Source organism: Nicotiana tabacum, chromosome 19 (assembly GCF_000715075.1).
Source record: "Nicotiana tabacum cultivar K326 chromosome 19, ASM71507v2, whole genome shotgun sequence".
NCBI classification, from domain to species: Eukaryota; Viridiplantae; Streptophyta; class Magnoliopsida; order Solanales; family Solanaceae; genus Nicotiana; species Nicotiana tabacum.
Window position 1 is genome coordinate 122479752 of NC_134098.1, and position 24430 is coordinate 122504181.

Sequence of the window (24430 nt, forward strand, 5' to 3'; positions counted from 1 at the left end):
CTGGATTTTGCTGGAGTTTAGAGGGGCTGTTTGGTGGTTGTTTCAAGCTGGGTTTAGAGTAGTTTTAATGGATATTTGGGGCTGTTTTGGGGTGGATTTTTCAACTGAATTTTAGGGGTTTGCAAAGCTCATTTTGGGTGAGCTTAGAGGCTGAGGAAGATGAGTGAAGAGGGAGGCACGAGCTGTATTTTTTTTTGTGGGATTGTGGAGATGGTGCATTTTTGTAAGTGAGGGAGGTGAATGGAGGACAAGAATGGGGGACAAGGAAAAGTGAAGTGAGAATAAAGAGTGGGGGACAAAGAGTGGGGAGCAATAGAAAGTGGAGTGAGAAGTGAGGTATTGGTGAGATGAGTGGGAAAAAATTTAAGCATGGTCAAAAATTAGGTGCTCACATGACCCAAACTGTAAGCAAATTATGTGGGAGCTTGGTCTTGCATTTGAGAGTGTTGACAAGTTTAGAGAAGCTCTTACTAGGTTTGTTGTTGAAGAAAAAGTTGTTGTGGATAAATATGTTAATCAACCAACAAGGGTGAGGTGTAAGTGCAAGGATGGTTGTCCTTGGCATCTGTTTGCTAGCTATGACTCTGGGACTAAAGACTTTGTTGTGAAGAAGTACATTCCAATACACATATATGAACCTACTAACAAGAACAAACTGTGCAACAGCAAGTACTTGGCTGAGAAATTCAAAGACAGAATAAGAAAGCAACCTAACATTAGGATATTCAAGTTTCAACAGCTTGTAAGAAAAGAATTAGGTTTGTATGTTGGGAGATCAATTTGTAGGAAAGCAAGGAACAAGGTTTTGAATGATATAATGGGTGACCATGTGCTGGAGTATAGTAGAATTTTGGACTATAGAGATGAAATGCTTAGGTCTAATCCTAGTAGTACATGTGTTGTTAAACTAAGTGAAGAGACTTTCGAAGGTGGCAAGAAAATATTTGTTGGCTTCTACATCTGTTTTGATGCATTGAAAAAGGCTTTTAAGGCTGGTTGTAGGCCCTGTATTGGATTGGATGGATGCTTCTTAAAGGGTATTTACAAGGGGCAATTGCTTGTTGCTGTCTGTAAAGATGGTAACAACCAGATGCTGCCTCTAGCTTGGGCAGTGGTTGAGGTTGAAAATAAGTCCAATTGGACTTGATTTTTAAGGTTGTTGAATGATGACCTTGAACTTGGAGATGGGACAAATTTCACATTCATAACAAACATGCAGAAGGTTTGTATTATGTTCTTTATTCTATTCTTATGTTATCTTTGTGTTTATTTTCTTCTGTTGCTTCCATAAATCTTACTGATTTGTTATTGCATTTTCTTCTGTTCTTCTATGTATGGATTGTATCAAGCAATAGATGAAGTACTGCCAAACTGTGAACATAGGATGTGTGCTAGACATATCCTAGCTAATTGGTCAAAGAAATGGAGAGGCATTAAAAGAAGAAATTATTTCTGGAAGTGTGCCAGAAGTACTTATGAGGCAGAATTGAAAAAGAATCTTGACTTCATGGAAAGATTAGGTAGTAAAGGAATCATTAATGACTTGTTGTGGTATAACAAAGAAAGGTGGTCAAAGGTATACTTCAACTCCTTCAGCAACTGTGATAGTGTGGACAACAATATAGCTAAAAGCTTCAACTCCTGGATAATAGAGCCAAGACACAAGACAATTATAACAATGCTTGATGAAATCAAAGTGAAAATGATGAGGAGTATTGGGCAACTGAGAGAATATGCCAATGGTTGGATCTGTGATATCTCACCAACGACATTGAAGGTTTTACAAGACAACACATCCAAGTCAATGAAGTGTGATATTATGTGGAATGGAGACACAAGATATGAAGTGAAAGAAACTGAATATCTGAAATATTTGGTTTCTTTACAAACCATGACATGCAATTGCAGATCTTGGACGCTAAAAGGCATACCATGTGCTCATGCAGTAGCTGCCCTTCACTTCAAAAAATTGGATCCAATTAACTTTGTTTCTCACTGGTATACCAAAGAGACTTACTTGAAAGTGTACAACCATTTCATTCAGCCTGCCTTTAATATGTCAATGTGGCCACACTCATAGAATGTATCTGTTATTCCACCAACAGTCAGAAAGATGTCAGGGATGCCAAAGAAAGTTAGAAGAAAAGAGCAAACTGAAAACAAGACAGGTAAATTGTCTAGGAGGGGACTGGAGATGACATATAGAGCATGTAATGAGAAAGGCCATAATAAGAAAGGGTGTCATAAGACCAAGGCAGCAGCTTCAACTATAACAGCAAGTGGAGCAGCAAATGCATCAACAAATACAACAGCAAGTGCAGGAGCAAATGCAGCAGCAAGTGCGGGAGCAAGTGCAACACCAAAAACTGGAAGAGGAAGGGGTAGACCAAAAGGTTCTACCAATGAGACAAGGCCCTGCAAAAGACCAAGAGTGGTTGGAATGGGGGTACTTCAAACAGAAAGTGGTTACACCATCCTTAATGTAAGGCCTCTTATTACCTTTTGTATATCAAAAAAGTGATACTATTTGTTTATACTAACAAATATTATCTTTCTCTAACAGACTGGAATGCCTTCAAGTAGGCCCAGAAATATTATATCTTTAGCAGATGTCACTGGAGATATTGGGCACACACCATCAACTGGAATAAAGTGGAAAGGAAAAGAAGCAGTGACACAAAGACAACTCCATCAGATGAGAGAAAAAAAGGTCATTCAGACAAGGTCAAGAGCTGCACAGTTAAGTCAAGGAAGCTCCACTATACAATCCTCACAACCTTGAAAACCTTAGGAACATTTTCTGTACTTTGGCAGTGTATTAGCAGCTGTGACTGCAATATTTTGTATTAGCAGCTGTGACTGCAATATTTTGTATTAGCAGCTATGACTGTAATATTTTGTATTGGCAGATGTGACTGCAATGTTTTGAGTTAGCTGTTGTGACTGGTGTAATTATGCAATCTTTAGTGTTTGCAGTTGTATTGTATGACTAACGAATGGTATTATTAAGGAGCAACAATGACTGCATTTTAACCGTGATTATTGACTGCACTTATGTTATCTTTCTATTAGGAGTTGTCACTATATATTCAGTTTCTTTTAATACATTTCAAGGATTCAATATGCTTGAACAAAACAATTTAGAATCAAAACAAGTACCAACTTCATTCCAAAAAGAGATAGTACATAATACAAAATGATTTACCCACATTGATTTGTATCATACACCAACAAGGTTCAACAAAAAGAGAAACAAATAGCCTATGGACACTTCAATTCATCCTCGTACTAACACTGATAATTAAACAACATAAAATGATAAACCAAAGAACCTTCTCCATTTTCCTTGATCGAGCAACTTTGCTCATCCATTTCTTCTCCCTTTCTTTCATCTTCTCCATTTCAGTTTTCAAGTAATCTAGTTGAATGTGTATCTTATCAATCCCATGTTCATCCTTCTTTGTTGTCATCGGATTGTCCAGTTTTTCAAAAACTTCAACGTGGCTCTCAAGTTTTTCAATCTCTTCTTTCAATTTAGGAATACCAAACTTTGATCTAGGGTCAATTTCTCCATCCCTCCAACACCAAAAATCACATGCTCTAGCACCCTATCATGAATAACAACAAAATTGGTATTTTAGAGTTCTATTTCTTCATATCTTAACTTATTTAATCTTGAAAATTAAATCAACTAACTCCATAGTATGGACAAGCCCAATACCTTCTACTAGGATTCCTAGGGGTCCAAGAAGTCAACAATGGCAGCAAATATCCATGATTATATCGCCCTTCTTCAGTAGATGCATGATCATCTTCTTCCGTACAAAGCCTACTCAGCCTTTTCGAACCCATTATATACTAAAACTGCAGTTCAAAACACAAGAAAAATAGGAAAAAATAAGTAGAAAAAGACTGAATTTAGCTCAAATAACCAAAAATTAACTAAATTTGCCTTCAAAAATCGAATATTGAACATCAGTAGTGGCTGATTTGGTAGTAAAATTAAATTAGGGTTAGTGAGGTTGGTATGGTGGAAGAAGAAATAAGGTGGGTCGGGTATTAAATTTGAGGAAAGATGAATATATTACCGTTGGGGGTTGTAATTACTGCTGACAAAAATCTTTTTTATTTTTTTTCATTTTCACGATTAAATCATAGCAATAAACGCGCTCATTTGTAGTTAGACACAACGCGCCTGGGAGCTGGCTTAGAAGGGTGCAGAAAAAATCAATCCTAAGAAGTATATGATGGTATTAGGACACCCATAAAGGTTTGAAAGTATTATCTCTTTTTTTAGCATTCCTTAATCAAATGACTCGGCAAATTTAAATCTGAAACTATTATTTAATAGTAGGGGTGTACAAAACAAACCGATAAATCGCACCAAACTGACAAACCGAGTCAAACCGGAAAAAAATCCGACTAGTGGTTTGGTTTGATTTGGTTTGGTATGTAAAAAAAATCCGACTATAATAGGTTTGGTTTGGTATTAACTAAAATAAATTAACTAAAATAAGTCAACCCGAGACCAAACCAATCCGATATTTTAAATTTATTTTATACAAAATAAATATTTATTATAATATAATTTATATATATTTATTTTAATTTATCATTATTTTTTATTATTAACATTATATTTGGGCTTACAATTTTAGCCCACTCCATATACTTCTAGAAAGCCAAATAAAGCCCAAAAGGAATAACAAAAGTTAACAAATGTAAAAAAAAAATAAATAAATAAAATAAAATAAAATAAAAAAATAAGGCATCGACTTTTCCGCCAAAAGCAGGATAATCTCCCCCCTAAATTAAAGATCCCAACTTCTTCCCACCCATATCAAAAACCGTAACTTCATCTTCCCCAAATTGAAGATTCCAAATCTGAAGTCGTTGAAGCTTCTTTCTTCAGGTAAAATTTCTTGAAACTTCTTTCATTTATTGCTCATTTTCTCCTCTAAGTTTTGTTCTATGTCTAAGTTTTATCCTATTTCATAATCTTTTCTTCTAAATACTTTTTTAGTATTAATTTTTTGAACTTATTATCTTCAGAACCAATTACACACTCTAGTTTTCACTCCTTTCTTAGGTGAATAGTTCAGAACCAATTAATCTGTTAAAAAGGTGAATAGTTCCAGATTAGTTTCTCTTACCATTAAATTCATAGCTCTCTTTTTCTCTTCCTCTTGATAACAAAAATATCTATTTGAAATTGAGTCAGAATTCCATAACCTTCTTAAGATGTCAATTAAAGTTTCATAATATACGATCTCTCATAGCATTCTTCCCCTGTATTTTTCAAATCTAATGCTTTCTATGAGAATACTGATTTTATCTTTGGCAGATATAATATATAAAAGTGTATTTTTAGACCAGTATGCTTCGAAAAATCTTTTTGTGAAACTTAAGTTTTCAGTAGATGTAGACTTAATATATCTTTTGTTCGTCGAGCAGTTTGATATCACTTTTTCAACTATTCGATGTTCACTGCTCAATCTTGATGCTAAGGATATTAGTGGAGAAGAATATATATAGAGTTACACCTAAAAGGCTAAAACTTATTCATTCTATCTTCAGTACTAGCTTTCTCCCACCATTTGAATATAAAGGATTATGCATTCATGAATGATCTGCGATATTCCTCCGCTTATTAGTTCATATGATTTTGTTATGGACTTTCGCCTTGATTTTGAGTGGGTATTTTATGCAGTATTCTACTGTATTTATGTATATCTTGTCAATATTCACATCTGTTAGTCTTTTATAAAATTTTAATTTATTTTTCAGAAGATTTAAGGCTCGATTTTGGAAATTTGGTGAGATCCATGAAGTTTCAAGAACCAAAGACTAAATTCTTTGGTCTTTTGAGCTGCTGCTATTGTGTTATCAAGTTTGAACACCTTTTGGGAAGATCTTAGTAAAGATATCTTGTGTTCAATTTATTTTATGATTTGTAACAATGATCTCAAGATTAACTGGAGATCATGTTTAGATTGAATTAGCCTAGAATTTTCATATTTAGATTGAGATAGCTACTGTAATAGTATAGATGATCTTGTTACTTCATCTGTGGATTCTTATTTTTGTTATATTCTATTGTGTCTGATGTTACTGTAAGATGCTTCACAGTGAACCACAAAAAAAATCCGAGAAATTTGAGAAATTTGAGAAAATCTGAGATTGAAAAACCCGACTATTGTTGATTTGGTTTGGTATATAAATTTAAAAATTCGAGATAATTAATTTGATTTGTTAAATGAAAAATTTGAATCAACCCGGACTATGTACACCCCTACTTAATAGGATGCGAACGTAAGAATACATGATTCAGATGATTCCGGATACTTTCCTCCAAGTCAATTGAATTCCTAACTTCGAATTCTGGTTCACTAATAATTAGTAGAAAGTCACTAAGTTGGTTTGTTTTGCAAAAAGCAAAAGTAAAAATATAGGAAAGTGATATAGCCGGATCGGATGCCCTTATACAGTCACTCGATATATACAATCAAATTTCTCTATAACAACTTCGTTTGTTCCGAATATTTTTTGCTGTTATAGCGAAGTGTTGTTATAGAGAACATATATTATAACATAACATGAAAATTAGTTTCGAAAAAATTTCGCTTTTATAGAGAAGTGTTTCTATAGGGATGTTGTTATACAGAGGTACGTACATATATATATATATATATATATATATATATATATATATATATATATATATTTTATATTAGTTTCGACTCGAAATTTAAAACATCATCTTCTCTTTACCTTCTGTTTTGTTTTTATTTCAAGACCCCAAAAACATTTTCTTTGCAAACACCTTTTTTACTATTTAATTGTCTTAGAGAGTGCATGCAACTATGTATTTAATCTGCTACCTTTTCATTTGCGACTTGTCATTCCCATAATATATCAACAGGAATCCAAATTTACCAGTACTTGTAGACCCTATTAATCTGGTGATAAAACTGGAAGATTCGAAGAAGGATTGTAGGTCGAAAAATTAATCTGGTATGTGAAAGTGAAAGTTGATAGTGGGTGTGGGTCGCAACCCCATCAGAATTCAGACAATCAATATGAATTACCGACAAGGCTATAACAATTGAGGCAAACGTGTCCATTTCCTAGTTATGAGTATATTGTTCATGTATTTGCACCTTTTATTCATCATTAGCGATTTCTAGGTCTTGCCGACATTCATGTTCTCCGTCTAACTAGTTTCCCTTTTTTTTTTAAAAAGAAAATTGATTTCTCAAAATAGTAGATAATAACTTTATATAAATTAAGATAGTAATACTTTCTTTCACGTATGAATTTGATATAATTATATTTGTATATTTCACACCCTAATTTGAACCTAAATATCTATGATCACCTCCACCCTCACCATCTATTTGTAGACGAATTAAGTTCGACTGACACCCAAGTCTAGCTCGGAATGGTTATAAACACACTCTTTAAGGATAATAGATTTATGTATAACAATTATTAATCTGGAAAAAGAATTGTTGAATCACCTTGATCATTTGCTTCCTTAAGACATAAGTATAATGACCAATAGCAGTGCGCTAAATGTCCTCGTGCGCACTCCTTATCTAATCAAACTTCGTTTTTAACCTTCCTTTTTCTTCTATTCTTCATCTTATAATTAGATAGCAGCAATAAGGATAAAGAGTATGGAGTGTGGAATACATGCCAGTTCTCTTCATTTTTACTGTTGGGTGTTCATAGCGATAAGTATCTAGCTTCTTGACAATTTGTTGAAGAGCTCGTGCGCGAATTTGTTGAAATATTGAAGCTCGACCCTTCTTGACAATTTCGCCTCCGTGTCCTCTGCAATATATTTAACTTTACACTACCAACAATATATGACATGTTTGAAACAAAATAATAATAATTATACTTTTACAAAATAAAAAGCTAGTATAAGACATGATTCATCTGTCCAACTTTTTGGGCTGGATAGGCGTAATTGGATGATGTAGCAAATAAATCTCAAAGCAAAGTAGCAATATCATGTTCAAACGATATAGACAGAAAGAACATAGTTCACTTTAGAGAAGGTTCGAAATTATGTCGTCTTTTCTGATCTTAGGTTACTTTCTGTCTGCCAATTTAGTTACCAAGTCAACTAAGGAATTTAGAACCACCTTTCCCTGTTCAAAAATGGCCATCAAACGTCACAAAATTTATAACAGTAGTTGCACGTCTACGTTCTAAGAATAGGAATTCATCATTTAATTGAATTATAGCTCTAAAGATTATCCAGTTCTTTACACAAATTAAGATCACGATTGAGCATAGTGGAATCAGGAACGGTTGAAACTATTCTACTTTTAATCGCATAATCGAATCTGATTCTTTGTATAAAGAATATTTTGATGAATAATCTGTTTGGCCAAGCTTCTAAAATAAGCTTATTTTGAAAAATATTTTTCAAAAAAGTAATTTTGGTGAAAAGTAGTTTGTGTTTGGCTAATCAATATGAAAAACACTTTTGAGTAGCAATTAGTATTTGACCAAACTTTTAGAAATCGCTTAAATGTATTTTTCTTAAAAGCGCTTTTCAAAAAAGTGTTTTTGGTAATAAGTTATTTTTTTCTGCTTTTCAAAAACTACTTCTACTTCTAGTAAAAAATATTTTTTTTCTTTCTAGAAGCTTGGCCAAATATAATATTTTTTTAAAAAACGAATTTTAAAAAAATAATATTTTTGGGCTTGAAAAAACTTGATCAAACAGGCTATAAGTGCACTTTACTTTCTTAATAGACCTATTTTGATACGAATATAAATGATATATCTGAACAGTAAATTTTGAATACCATATAATTTGAAAAGAGCTCGAAAGTTTCAAATAACTGTCAAAATCTCGAATTCAGATTCATCAACAATTATGCCTCCTAGAACCATGACCCTACATAACAACCATTCTTTATTTGAAAGTTAGGGAAAACATAATTGTCAAGAATTGCCAAGATGTAGACTACTTGCAACTCATGGTGCCTACAGTTACATTTATGGGAAAGAATCCAAGTTAGTGGCTGTAACATTCACCTTTTTTTTTTTCCTAATTAAAAGTTTTACTACACGACGGAAGTTCATCAATCATGCTTGTCTAATCTTTTTTTCTGTTTTTTATCCCTTCAACTTTGTATCTTTTGGGGGTTTGATTGCCAAAGAACAGAAATTAACCACGTGGAATGTAAACAGTCCCTCCAATTATCTCATTATCCTGACCTCTATTAATGATTTCCCCCCTAACTTCTCATAATTCGCTACTAATCTGATTAGGTTTTGAAGAATTATAATAGGTGCAGCATGGTAATTTATTGAGTGAATTTTTCTCTTGTTTACTAGTGTGTTTTTAGACGAAACAATAATCCTCTGTCTTATATCTGAGAAAATAATGAACAAAATTTTAATCCAATAATAAAATGTATTGCAGATTGATAAATTTTGATTAATAGACAGATATATATGGATCTATTATCCATTTTCATTTAAACTAAATCTTTAGTCAACTTTTAGTTTTTTTAATCCTATGTTGCTTCTTCCAATTATCGGAATAAATTTTAAGTGTTCATTCATTAATTTGTTGCCATAGCTTTTAAGAATTACAATTTATGCTGTTAGATAGAACGTCATGAGAAGCTATATGTCTCCAGCCTAAACAAATGAAATTGAATAACCTCCAGCATTCCTCATGCTATGTCTCCTCGCAACCATAAAATCTATTGTTTCACTTTTACTAGTACACATATATGCTTCCATATAAATCATGGGAAAGCCATCTAACTATGATTTTACATGATAGTTGCATTCTTCTTTTGAGTAGTTAAGCTGGCGTTGATATACAATTTTTCTTGTTTGTGTTTGTGTAAATATATTCTTTTGAAAGATTACTCTTCGAAAACAATTAAAAGAAAAGATTAATTTGGGAAAGTTTTAAAGCTAACATAATTTTATAACCAGAGTTACTTACTAACCTAATCATGACCAATATATGATATATATCGAACATAAAGTTGTGGGTGTGTCACTGACTTTAGTAGGATCACATCTTAATATATACTTCTGGCATAACACGTGGCATTAATGTAGTTTTTACCAAATTATAGTACGATGGACTAGTCCCGCGTTTTACACTATTCGAGCATGCATTGAAGATAATGAAGAAAAAAAAAAGCATGCACTGAAGATATGTTTCCTCATATTAAGAAACTCTTCCTCACCAATACTACGTCCACAACATCCATTTAGGATCATGGGCGGATTTAAGGAGCCCGTAAGCCGAAAAATTATATTGTATATGTAAAATAAAATTTGGTTTGTATCTCTATATATTATATTTTGAATTCTCGTAATATAATCTAAAAGTATAACTTATTCAAAACCTTTATTATGTTGCCGATTCAATTCTTATAGTCCACAGTTCCTTTTTTTTTTTTTTTTGAATTCAAATTCACCCACTTTACTATGGTTACCATCAGATCAGACTTGTCACACTCATTCTATTCAACATCGGAATCCAAATCCCACTAAGAAACATCATAATTACTCCAGCCATGATCAAATTAAATCAAAGATTGAAAGCGAGGACGTAGAAAGTATTGTTTTTTTCTGTAAACCAGTGTTGATGGTATTGGCAGAGGCGGATGTAATATGATTTTTCTTGGTTTGGTTGAACCATTAATATTTCTAATATAGAGCTATCTGAAAAATTACTATTTAAATTTTAAACTCAGAATTATAAATATATAATGAGTTATATAGTGATAGCATAAAATTGTACCATAAAACTCATAAATTTCAAATTGGCGCACTCGGATAGTCGGTCACAAACCCATCACCGAATTTAGTAAGAAGTACCTGTAACAACAGAGGCTAACGTGTCCTGTCTTTGTAATATTGAATAGTGAATACCCACCATATATTTGGGACCTTTTGAATCATCAGCAGCAACTTCTGGGTTTTGCGCCAGCATTTATGTTTTCTATCAACTACAGTTTCTCACTTTTGTCTCCCACTATAGTCCATCCTCATCCACTACTTCTTATTTCCCTCTTTCTCCTTCACGTAACTCTTGATAAATAGCCTTGGTACTTTCATCTTTGTTTGTCTATCTTCTAGTTCAATTCCATGGCTAACTTCAGCTTCATCCTAGGCATAATTGGTAAGTTTCATTATTAAATCTTTAAAAGTACCGAAGGTGGAACTTTAACAATTAATGAAATTTTTAGTTTATTAATTAATATGAAAAAAGAAATCATTATTTTTGTCAAATAAATATACTGGTAATGATTTTTAATTTACACCCATGTTTCTGCAGGGAATGTCATCTCCATACTTATGTTTGCTGCCCCAATGTAAGTCTTGAATTTTCCTCGTAGTACTAATTTCGTTGGTTACACTGATCATTACATAAAATAAAATTACATTATCTGTTGTATATAATAATCCTACGTTTACGTAGTACGGAGTAGTAGTTTGTTTTTTGCTTCCTACTATTGGAATAAAGTAATATGGTACCCAGTAATATTATTTTTTAAGAATTCTCAAAACAAAGATTTGCACAGCCAACTTATAATCAACGCATGATAAAGTTGAAACTTGTGACGATTATAATTAAAAGGCATTTGGTTAATGTATTTTTCATTGTTTGATCACAATGATCATTAAGTTTGAATTATTAATATTTCAGAAAAACGTTCAAAAGGATAATCAAGAAGAAATCAACAGAGGATTTTAAAGGGATACCATATATTACAACACTATTGAGCACAAGTTTGTGGACATTTTATGGGTTGCTAAAGCCTGGAGGTTTGCTTGTGGTCACAGTCAATGGCACTGGTGCCATCTTACATATCGTATATGTCACTCTCTTTCTTATCTATGCCCCCAAAACTCTCAAGGTAATTAATACTATTAAATTTTCAATGTTAAAACTCTGGTCTTTATCACCTTTTAACGTCAAAAGCTAGTTGATTTTTATTTTGAAGGAACTAAAAAGTTGATTTATTTGATGTCTTTCTTTTTTGCAGATTCAATCCATTAAGCTGGTGGCAATAATAGATATAGCTTTCCTTGGGGCTGTAATAGCAATCACTTTACTAGCTGTGCATGGAAATACTCAGCTCACATTGGTCGGACTTTTAGCTGCTGGTTTGAACATAGTCATGTATGCATCTCCTTTATCAGCTACGGTAATTTCTTATCCCTTTTTCCTATTTTTTTGTTCTTTCTTTCGTTGCATTTAACTTATTATCAATACAAGGAATTTTATGTGCTATTAATGTATTTTAACATGTCTCTTCATTTCTTTCTTTCTTATTTTATTTTCCGGGTTTCAAGCAATTTAAAATTGCAGTTTTTGTTTATTCAACTGTATTGCTTGGCGTACAGAGAACTGTGATAAAAATGAAGAGAGTGGAGTACATGCCATTTTTCCTTTCCTTCTTCCAGTTCCTTAATGGAGGGGTATGGGCAGCTTATGCAGTCTTTGTCAAAGATTATTATATTGGAGTAAGTTCTCTTCTTCTTCTTTTCTTTTTGATTTTCCTTTCTTTGAATTTTCACTTGTATTGATGTAGGTCTGGAAAATATTTGGTGTGTCATGAGCTATACTAGATGTGAATGAATAAATTTCAATAATATACGCCAAAAATTATATAAGTTTTATATACTTTTTCGGCAAAAAAAACCCTTCTTTTTTGGGTAGAATTTGAACCAATCCACTCATTGATGTAAATCGAAGTAATAGAAAATACACCAAAAAAGTTACTAGTATATTATTGCTTTTGATATGTCTAATTGTTGGTACATATAATTATTTGTTACCTTATGATTAGGGGTCTTCATGGTTCGATTTGGGTTGATTTTCCTCTTTAAAAAAATCAAACTAATTAAGTTAGTTTTTCAAATATTAAAACCAAATCAAGTAACTCGGTTTTTTACAGGTTCGATTTATGTCGATTTTTTTGTTATTTCCATTTTTGTCAGTTTTTTTCTCTCTAAAATATGAGACAATTCCCACCGACTATATTATGATACAATGCTATCAAACCAATTATTCTTTAAGAAAATTTATCATTTACCAATATATATTAATAATATATAATTGAATTAATTAGTAATTTAAAGACTCAATTAAAAATAAATTATATTTTTAACATGAAATAGATTCTTGGATTTAGTAACTTCCATCAAACTAGAATGTATAGGCAAAAACCTTGATTATTATAATGATAAAGAACTAGACTACCGACTAAGAGTGCAAAAGATTAAATATCTACCATAAATTAAAAAGTTTATTATTATTTGCTTAAAACCAAATCTAAATCAAATTTGATCGGTTTTTAAAATTCAAAACCAAAATCAAATCAAACCAAAATATTATCAGTTTTTTGATCCAGTTTTTGGTTTGGTTAGAATTTTCAGTTTTTTGTGAACACCCCTGCCAATGATGTTGGGAGGTGAAAGATACTAATGCATTTTTTAAGGGTGCGGAAATTGACTTGAACATCACCGATTTAAAAGAAAGCAGAAAACGCAAATATAAAGAGAAAGATTGGAAAGTTGAACCCCATTTGGAATTAGGACAAATATTTAATGCTCCTCTTTTGCACATATCAATTTGACATCGCCTCCTTCTAAGCCACAAACTATTTGGTCCATTATTATTATCAATGTAGTATTTATTGAAATATTATCAAACATTTGTGTTTTATATTGATTATCATTAAAATTCTATTGTTTTCTTAAATCATCGATTTTAGGTGCCTAATGGGATAGGCTTCTTATTGGGCTCAGCCCAACTGATCCTGTACTTCATTTACTACAAGTCAACCCCAACAAAATCTACAGATCAAAAGGAAGAAAAAGAAGGCTCGGCCCATTTAGTGAGAAGAGGAATCCAACTGAATGATCTTGATGGAGCCCATGAGAATGATAAAAATAATCGAAATCTTCACAAAGGGAAAAGCCTTCCAAAGCCATCTTTAGCTCGTCAGTATAGCGAGAAACTAGTGAAGACTCTCTCGATTAGCCCATCTTCTTTGGGCTCATACAATGAAGATGATATTGAGAAAGGCCTAAAAGATGCCCACTAAATTTCAGAATTTTAGAATATAGGCCCAAACTTCATTTTTGTATTCTTGGGTCTTACGTATAAGAAAGCGTTATAATTCCGAAATTTTACCTCTTATATCAAAGGTTGATACCTTATTTATTATAAATAAATACCCTTTTAAAAAATTATCTCCTATAGCTACCTTTTAATTTTTATAGCAAAATATCTATTTATGGTCACTTCCTATCTTTAAGGCATTAAATACACTATGTATTATTTTTCCCTCTTCCTCTCTCTTCCTTCTCTCCTCCTTTCTCTTTCCTCTTTCTTCTCTTTTTCCCCCGGTTTTTTCCTCCCATGCTTTTAGAAACCCTAGCAGGGGTTGTGTTCCGCTAACGATAGATCCAGCCAGCGACCACTTCCCCCCTTCCTTGTAGTGTCACCCCTAACCCCCTCCGGCCGGCGATTTCTTTCACACAATTGTGTTACACATTCTAAATTTTTCTTAGATTTTGAATTGATTGTTCATGTTTGCCTTGTGAGATCTGAAGAAGTTCTGTCTCTAGTTTTCGTTTGATCCTTTAAATTGGTGCTTGTGAGATCTGAAGAAGTTCTGTCTCTAGTTTTCGTTTGATCCTTTAAATTGGTGCTTCTTCAACAATTGTCTTCATTTAACCGGCGGCGACACCCCACATGGTGGCGGCCTGGATATCGGTGGTTTGGGGATAGAGTTTGGGACTGGGGAACTTGAAGAGTCTGTTACCTTTTATTTCATTGTATTTCAATGTATCTCGATGTATTTTATTGTATTCATTGTCTTTTTTTCATTGTATTTCAATGAATCTCGTTGTATTGCATGTATTTCATTGTATTCACTGTCTCGCTGTATTCCATGAATGTATTCATATATTTTTTTTAATTAATATAAATTATGTATTCATATGTATATATGTATTCAAATGTATCTGCAGTATGTATTCATATGTTTTTGCACTATAGATGACCTGCTATACTTCATGTATTCAATATATTTTTATGTATTTAACTGTATTCAATGTAATTATATAATTTCAATATATAAATCTATTTGTAAAGATACCACTAAAAAATATTTTAGTAAAGATACCACTAAAAAAAGAAAGGATGGATTGAATTTCTCAAGATTGCTCTGTTTTTGGGGTGTTTTCGGTTGATGAGAATCTTTTCTATAACTGAAAATACAAATTTTGTATGTTATAATTGAGTTTGTTGAGTTATATTAGGAGTCTATGGCGTTAATTGATTCACTTACCGTTTTTAAACTACTGAAGACCTTTTTTTTCTCAAATTCTGTTACTGTATTCACAAATACAGCTCGCGAATACAGTCGAATACATTCTCTGCTTAGCTGGACTCTCCTGTTTTCCGTCGAGTTTTGCTACTATATTCATGAATACAATAGCAAAAGTACATCGAATACAGTCTATAACAACTGAAAACATAATTATAAGAAGTAATTTAGTAAATGATAGCTATAGCAAGCTAATAATCATTAAAACATAGTGGTTTATGAAAATTTCTCTTATAATTATATTAGTTGAAACTCTAAATCTAAGCTTCCCTTTTTTGTTTTTGTTTTTCCTTGGTAGTTGGTGTCTTCAAAGAAGATTATACACAATAAAGATTGATGTCTAGTCGTCTAATGAAAATTTTCTATGGAGGATAAAATAGTGTATTTTCATAGTGTATACTTAGAATATTTTCTGACAAATTTTATTTTTCAAGAACAAGTAGCAAAGACTACCCATAATATTTTGTCACTTATTTTGTACTGCGAATGTATGTGTACGGTCAAAACCGATTAAGTCAGTCGTACGGACTGGTCGAGATGATAATATTTCGATCAAAGGGTATCCGCGTGACGACATGTCAAGGTCCGAAGTAAGGGCGTCAAGCTTCGAGCTCTAAGATCGATCAATGACAAGCTCGGTATCATTACCGAGCTCATATCCAAATCAAACTACGAGACAAAGCGAAGATTATCGGAAATGCATAGACCAACCAACACTCACCCCGAATATCGAGACTCTAAGTCAGAATCGAGCTCGAACAGCAGATTGAGTCGATGAGAGAGTTCTCATTATTTGGTGAAAGCTGGAACGCTTTGATAATGCTGGCTCCGATATGCTTTTGCTTTTCGATTCTTTTGTGCTATGCACTGCGATGCTACATTCCTCGCCTGCCTTAACTGAGTGAATATCTACACTATAATCAACCATTTCTACTGAGCTCACTGGTGAAGGTTTGTTCTTATAGATAATGTAGATGATGAGCTGTGTTGACCCTGAGGCTAGTCCAATCACATTTGGCACCTGATTTTGTGAAACAAGACACGTTAATTAGTCTGATATAAGTTTAAGTTATTATATGTACTCTATTTAATAAGCATTGATGGTGACCATTTAATATAATGGTAAATTGGTAATAATCTGTTATAACAAGTTATATTACTTACAAAAAATAATTTACACAATCGGGTGTCTTATAAGGTAGTACACTAATTACAAATAAAATTCTATAATAAGCATTAATTATTTTTATAGTGACAATATATATAACTGGAATCTTATATAACTAATGTGAGGTTTGTTATAAGCTGAATATTGGTGAGAAAGTACTTACAATGAGATAAGGATCTTGGAGGAACATAGCAAATGCAAACCAAGCCCCAGCATTCAGTAGCAGGAAAAATGAGAGGAGAAATGGCATATATTCCACACTCTTCGTCCTTATTACTGTTATCTGATAAATTGTAGAATATACAAGGTAAAGGGAAGAATAACGGTGAAATTGAATTAGACGAAGATGGTCATTATTTATGACTTGCAGGAGCAAATAACTCAGAAATACTTTTATGATTAATAAACATTATAGAAATATCAACTTCTTAATTTTACCATGACAGAAAGAGGGGAATGCATACATGCCGATAGTAGCAACTGCACATAAAACTCCAATGAAAGTATTCCTGGCATTTCCATGGAACACATTACAACCAGCAACAAGGCTCAAAGCCATTGCTCCTCCTGGGAAAACGATGTTCATTATGCTCACCAATATGAATGCCTTCACCTGAAATTAATCATCATCACTAATAATTTATGTCATGCATTATTAGTAATGAATGAATAAAATATAGAAAAATATTAAACTTCTTTGACATGTATATATGTATGAATGTATCACAAATTAAATAAACGAAAGAAACTATTAGCATTAAGTAAATGAGTTAATATAACAATCGATTAAACATATTTAAAATAGAATAATATTGGTTTACCAATTCATCAATTGATCAAGTTTTCGTATGTAGTAATGTATGTGATTGATCATCAATTACAATATAATATGTGTGTGTGTATGAAATGACTCATATACTTAATTATAACTTAGAAAATTAACGTAGATTGATGAATACAACGTCTCGACCGAAATTTATTAATCTATGTGATTTGTAATTAGTTATAAAACGAATGAATATAAGACGAAATGTGGAATTCGAATAAAATAAACGTCTCATAAATATACCTTTATTTTTTTATTATGAGTGATTAATTATATATATGTCTAAATAAAATATATGCTTATAATTTATTAAAAGTAATTAGTTAATATAATAATTATTTATAAAGGTTATGCTTATAGTTTATAATTATTTATTAGTATGTGTGTGTGTGAGAATAAAATATATACTTATAGTTTATAATTTTTTAAAAGGTTTATAATATTTTAAGAAATAATAACACAAAATAACTAATTTAGTTTTTTTTAAATTACCGACCGAAGTCGGTCAGTTAACTGTGGTCAAACACAGTCAAGGGTCACTTAATTATACCGACTAACTTTACCGACCGAAGTCGGTCAGTATATTTTAATTTCTGATCTAAAATTACGAGTTTCCCCCTCATTTCTCTTCTTCTCCGCTACAATTTTTCTAACACTCACTCTCTTCTTCCTCACACCCACAACCCACTTCCCCCACTCCTTCTTTTTTCCCTCACACACATCTCATTTTCCACTCCTCCATGCCACCAGTGTTTTAAAAGGCGTGGGCGTAAGGTGAGGCGTTTTACATATTCCGAGGCACGGGGCGTAAGCCTCATAGGTATTCACTTTTTAATATTTTATAAAATAATATAATGACAGTAAATATTTATAAACATGTAAAATTGCATAAAAATCGAAAATAATATATGTGTGTGTGTGTGCGCGCGCGCTCTCCATCCCCACAAAAAACTAATCAAAACAATCTATTATACGCTACTTACAAGCACAAGTAATTTGAATCTAAAAGAATAAAGTTTTCTATATGGGGGAACAAAAAGAATGATTAACCTCAAATTTGAACTTTAAATTTGCACGCGCGCTCCATCCTCACAAAAAACTAATCAAAACAATCTATTATACGCTACTTACAAGCACAAGTAATTTGAATCTAAAAGAATAAAGTTTTCTATATGGGGGGACAAAAAGAATGATTAACCTCCAATTTGAACTTTGAATTTCCTGCTATGAAGGAGAATGTAGTTCTCTTTGTATTTGTAAAAAAAATTAAATATTCGTTGCTTTTGGGAGATACTAGCAGACTAGCGGACAAGATTAAAAAAATTAGGAAAGACCATGAATTAGGGCTTAAATCAATAAAAAGGTCTTGACTTTTAAATTTAATACTTTTAAGTTCCTTTTTAAACCTTTTGAGTAATTACCAAACTGACTTTTGAGAATTTGGGTATTATAAGAAGGATTTATTCAACAAATTTTATTTTAATTTAAAAAAGTCTATGGAGCTTACTCCTCACTAAAAAAAACGCGCCTCGAACGCCCGGGCATACGCCCCGAACACGCGGGCGTACGTCCCAAACGTCCGGGCATACGCCTCTTGAGACTTTCGCCCCACACCATCACCCCGGGGTATTTTTGGTATGCCTCGCCCCGGGGCTGGCTCGAAAATGCCTTTATAACAGTGCGTGCCATACCAAGTCGTCATTGGACCCTCCGCTGGTACTACTACTGCGTCGCCACTGCCGCCCCTCCCCCCCACCTTCTAAAAATTCTAGGTTTGAATTAGAACTTACATCTTTTTTGTATAAATTTAATATTTTGTTAATTCGTTATGAATTAGTTCATTAGTGTTTAAACTGATTGTTTAAATTTGCATTTTATTGAAATCTAGGGTTTAGGTCTTGTTTTAATTGAATTGAATTGAATTGAATTGATTGCATATGGTGTTAATTGAATGTTTAAGTTTGTATTGACTTGAATAGTTTAGTTAGGAATTGAATGTTTAACTTTGAATTGAATTGAGTTTTTAGGATTTGTTCTTGTGAATTGAACTTTTAGGGTATGAATTGAATTTTTAGAGGTAAGTGTTGAACGTTTTGGATAGAGCTTATGTTTTGTTTGTTTAGGGTATTAATTGGATTGTTTAGGGTATGGGTTCAACTTTTAGGATATGAATTGAACTTATAGTTTATGTTTAAATTTAATGAATTATAATTAATTATATTTACTATAATTTAATTTTGGTGCAATTAGTAAAAATTAATTATCTTAATTAACTAAAAATAATTTAATTAATTTATAATTGTAGAATAGATTAAGTAGTTCTAATACTTATGGAAATATCTCAATTTATTTTTGTTTTATTTGTATATATGGAACATCGTACTTGGATGTACAATAGGAATTATCCTAATCGGTGGGGATTGAGGGAGAATTTTGTAAAAGGGGTTGATGAATTTGTTTAGACATGCAATGTCACTTTCATCATACCAAATTGAAGTAGTAATTATGTGCCCTTGTGTCAAGTGCGATTGTGTGAAGTTTAAAAAACTGGAGGAAGTTAAGCTTTATCTCTATAGGATGGAGTTTATAGAGAATTGCTTTGTGTGGACTAATCATGGAGAGATTGATGGTAGCCGTAAAATATTTCATAACATGGTTGTTGGTGAAAGTAGTAGGTCGGTGGAGAAAAGAAATCAAGATTCTAGAATTCATGATATGGTTGCGGATGCTTTTGGGATGCACTCCGGGGGTGAGCCCAATGAAAATATTGAACAAACTCCTAATGATGATGCAAAACGTTTTTATGAACAGTTAGATGAAGCTAGTCGTCCACTACGTGAAGGAAGTGTGCACTCTGAGCTGTCTGTTGCGATTAGATTACTAAGTATCAAATCTTATTGGAATATTTCTCAAGCGGCCATGGACTCTTTCATTGACCTTATGAGTGAACTAGTTGACCCAAATATCAACTTATATGGTGATTTCTATAAGGCAAAGAGATTGGTTTCTAAGTTAGGACTTTAGTCGATGAGAATTGATTGTTGTAAAAATGGTTGCATGTTATATTATAAAGATGATACAAATTTAGAAAGTTGTAATTTTTGTGAAAAAACTAGTTTCAAGAGGCTTTCCAGTCGCAATATGGTTGATATGAAAGCAATGCATTATTTTCCTCGTATACCTAGGTTAAAGAGGTTATATGCGTCGATGAGTTATGTTCCTCATATAAAATAAAATACCACCTGGTATTACGTGTCATCCTTCAGATGGAGAAGCTTGGAAGCACTTTGATAGGACACATCCAAATTATGTTAGTGAACCAAGGAACATTCGGTTAAGTTTGTGTGCGGATGGCTTCACGCCTTTTTCTATATCTACGACACCATATTCTTGTTAGCCTATCTTTCTTACACTTTATAATCTGCCACCTGAGTTGTGTATGACTAGTCCATCTATATTTTTAAATTGTATTATCCCCGGTCCACGTAATCTGAAAAGTTTGATTAATGTATATTTGAAACCTTTGATTGATGAGCTAAAACAGTTGTAGTATGATGGTGTTGAAACATATGACATATCAACCAAGCAAAATTTCAACTTGCGTGCTAATTTAATATGAACTATTAACGATTTTTCTGTGTATGGAATGTTGTCTGGGTGGATGACTGTTGGGAAGCTAGCTTGTCCTTACTGCATAGAAAATGGTAAAGCATTCACTTTCAAAAATGGTCGAAAGTAATCATGGTTTGATTGTCACAGTCAATTCTTGCCTGATGATCATGAGTTTAGAAGGATGAAAAATACATTCAAAAAGAATAAAGTGAAATATGATTCGCCACCTCCTATACTTTCAGGTGAGGAAATTTGAGAGAGGGTCCAGAACTTCACTAAAGTTACTGAGGCTCCACCTTCTAGATTCCCCGATATGGTGTTATTCATAATTGGACGAAACAGAGTATATTTTGGGAGTTGTCTTATTGGAAGGATAATCTTCTTCGACACAACCTTGATGTCATGCATATTCAGAAGAATTATTTTGATAATTTGTTCAACACGGTAATGGATGTTAAAGGTAAGACAAAAGATAACCCGAAGGCTAGAATGGACTTACAAGAATATTGCAGGCGGCCTGAATTATATTTGCAGACAGCGAACAATGGTAAGGTGTTCAATCCCAAAGCAAGTTATACATTCACTTTGGAGAAAGACGACAAATTTGTAATTGGGCTACGAAGTTGAAGATGCTTGAGGGTTATGCGTCGAATCTGGGGGGAAAAGTAACTATGGAGGTAGGGAAGTTGAGCCATTTGAAAAGTCATGACTGTCATATTTTCATGGAGACCTTAGTGCCTATTGCATTTTGCGGTTTGCCTGAAAGAATCTGGAAACACATCACAGAGATTAGTTTATTTTTCAAAGACTTGTGTTCTATCACCTTAAGGGAAGAGATTGGCGGATTATTTCTCGGATGGTAGAAAGAAGAACAAGAGGCCTGACTAGTGTCTGCAGTATTTACGGGATGATTTGTTAAGGCAATGACAGACCGAGCAATTCTTACAGAAGAGCCTAGGGAAGAAAGCTCGCTCATCCGAGAAGAGAGGCTCCTTGCACACTGGGGGTGCTATCAGCATCGGGACAATAAAAAGAATATTAATAATTGCTTAAATTATTACGTCTTTACTTTTCTAAGTATATCAATTCTATTTATTAACCAAAATAATTTATTTTCAGGAAAAATAAGTATGGGCATCCAATGCACCATGATGAGTTATTCAAGGAAACGCATATTTTAAAGAAGAAGAAAGTGGGGGATGCAGATAGGTGGGTCGAGGACCGGGCAGAAACTACATATGTAAGCTTTCAATTCTCCTTAAGTATTATAATTTACTTTTATAAGATTTTTTATATACTAATTTAATTTAAAATAATATAGGGTCGCTACCAAAGTAATGTGGAGGACTTCATTCGTAGTCAGCCAGCTGGTGAATCGGGCGAGCCAACCTGTCACGACCCGATTTACCCTATAGGCCGTGATGGCACCCAACGTCATCATTAGGTAAGCCAACGGTGAACTAGCCATGTATTTATTTTTTTAACAATCTCGAAATAGTTAATTTTTATTTATTAAGTAAGTAAGAGGTGAAAATTTTAATAAAATAAAGCGTAAATAAATATGAGAGCAAGTGTGGTGTAATAAATACTCAAAAACCATCAAATGTCTGCTAGCATGTTTTCAAGACCTGGTGTCACAAGTGTATGAGCTACTAGTAGAATATACAAAACACTAACTACTATCTGAAATAAAGTAGACAGAAAGTAAATACAAAAGAGAGACTTCGGGTACTGCAGAACGAACTCGGAAGGCAGCTCACCGCGAAGTCTCGGAGTATCAGGAGTGCGCGCCGGGATGACTACCAGATGCACCTGCCTCAGATCCTGCACGGTTAGTACAGAAGTGTAGCGTGAGTACATAAATAATATGTACCCAGTAGGTATCTAGTCTAATCTCGAAAAAGTAGTGACGAGGGGTCGACTTGGACACTTACTATGGACTAACAATAAAATACATGAATGCTAAATAGGCATAGAATATGTGAATAATAATGTTAAGCATAAAAACAGCAGTGATTAAATAATTCTTTAACTAATAGTAAATTCCAAAAGTCTTTCACTAATACATGCTAATTCCAAATAAATTTCGAACAATTAAATAAATTATAATCTCTCAATTCATGAAAATAGTATCAAATATACTCGGGCTCCAAGCATTAACACGCACGATTTATGCTGAGGTTATACGGCCCGATCCAGAATAATGTGTACAATGCTTAGGGTCGAGCGACACAAATCATAGATGCATCTATTATACTGTCGAGGCGTTCGGCCCGCTCCACAAGAAGAGAGATTACTTTATGAACATCCGATTTAAAAGCTATTATAAGGCTAATACACAAAGAAGCACAATCTCTATTAACGGTCAAGTGACCTACCAAAAATTCAAGCAAGTGAAATTCGGCCTTTACAAATCCTTTAACAAGTTTCAATATAATTTAAGCACTTTAATTAACAAGTAGGGTACAAACATCATAAGTATTTCATGATTTGGGTCTTAAACTACCCGGACTTAAGCATAATTAGTAGCCATGCACGGACTCTCGTCACCTCGTGCGTACGTAATCCCCACAATTAAAATCAAATCGCAATTTAAATCAACTATGGGATAAATTCCCTCTTACAAGGTTAGGCAAGAGAATTACCTCGTCTCAAAGCTCACTTTCCGGCCACAAATTCACTCTAAGGACCCAACTTGGTACTGAAAAATCCGAAACTAGCCACAATGTTATGTAAAATAATCAATATATGCTCAAAAGTTAATAATTAAGCTATTAGAGTAATTACCCAACCCAAATTGGAAGATTCTTAAAATTCACCCCCTGGCCAAAAAATTTTGAAGATAATTGTTACCCATAACCTCACGAACTCAAATATATAATTTTTACCCAATTCCATAATCATTTTCGTAGTTAAATCTCATTTTTATCAAAACTTAGGCTTTTCAACTAAACTCATAATTTTCACAACTTTACATGTTAAAATCTACCCATAATCTATGTATTAAACTTACATTGGCTAGGAATTACTTACCTTCAATAGCTAGGTAAAAACCCTTCTCCAAGAAGCCTTAAAATCATCCAACAAAAGAGATAAATGAACAAAATAGACAAAATCCTCACTTTAATAAAGTCTCTGCCCAGTTGCCCCTTCTTCGCGAACGCGAAAAGGGACTCGCGATCGCGAAGGCAAAGCCTGTCCAGGCCCTCAAGTTCCTCTTCGCGAACGCGACAGAGTCCTCGCGATCGCGAAGGCTAGGCCATCCCAAGCATCACGAACACGATTAGCCCTTCGCGAACGCGAAAGAGAAATGACCATAAACCCCTTGGCCCAAAATCCTTCTACGCGGACGCGACAAGGCCATCGTGAACGCGAAGGCCACAGGTCCTAAAGCTTCGCGAATGCGGTCTCGTCTTCGCGAAC

At 33.3% G+C, this 24430-nt stretch overlaps 3 protein-coding genes and 1 long non-coding RNA gene across 4 annotated transcripts; all 4 read left to right on the forward strand.

Annotated features, from left to right (window-relative positions):
* The first annotated feature begins 415 nt into the window (after positions 1–415).
* On the forward strand, positions 416–1147 carry LOC107778523 (uncharacterized). Its single transcript, XM_016598801.1, has one exon. It carries the CDS (start codon positions 416–418, stop codon positions 1145–1147), a length of 732 nt encoding a protein of 243 aa, XP_016454287.1.
* A 183-nt stretch (positions 1148–1330) lies between these two features.
* Positions 1331–2080, forward strand: LOC142173699 (uncharacterized). The gene has a single exon (XM_075239323.1). It carries the CDS (start codon positions 1331–1333, stop codon positions 2078–2080), a length of 750 nt encoding a protein of 249 aa, XP_075095424.1.
* Positions 2081–4689: 2609 nt separating this feature from the next.
* On the forward strand, positions 4690–6117 carry LOC107778524 (uncharacterized). Its single transcript, XR_001646397.2, has 2 exons — positions 4690–4912; positions 5788–6117. It is a non-coding gene; the product is annotated as an uncharacterized LOC107778524 (long non-coding RNA).
* Positions 6118–11009: 4892 nt separating this feature from the next.
* On the forward strand, positions 11010–15017 carry LOC107818842 (bidirectional sugar transporter SWEET16). Its single transcript, XM_016644891.2, has 6 exons — positions 11010–11176; positions 11333–11369; positions 11705–11915; positions 12045–12206; positions 12406–12525; positions 13779–15017. The coding sequence occupies exons 1-6, from the start codon at positions 11143–11145 to the stop codon at positions 14109–14111; spliced, it is 897 nt and encodes a 298-aa protein (XP_016500377.1). The 5' UTR covers positions 11010–11142; the 3' UTR covers positions 14112–15017.
* Positions 15018–24430: the final 9413 nt, after the last annotated feature.

Coding starts and splice junctions, on each gene's coding strand:
- LOC107778523 (XM_016598801.1), top strand. CDS start 416: ATGTGGGAGCTTGGTCTTGCATTTGAGAGTGTTGACAAGTTTAGAGAA.
- LOC142173699 (XM_075239323.1), top strand. CDS start 1,331: ATGTATGGATTGTATCAAGCAATAGATGAAGTACTGCCAAACTGTGAA.
- LOC107818842 (XM_016644891.2), top strand. CDS start 11,143: ATGGCTAACTTCAGCTTCATCCTAGGCATAATTG. Junction 11,177..11,332: donor CTTCATCCTAGGCATAATTG/GTAAGTTTCATT, acceptor ATGTTTCTGCAG/GGAATGTCATCTCCATACTT. Junction 11,916..12,044: donor ATGCCCCCAAAACTCTCAAG/GTAATTAATACT, acceptor TCTTTTTTGCAG/ATTCAATCCATTAAGCTGGT.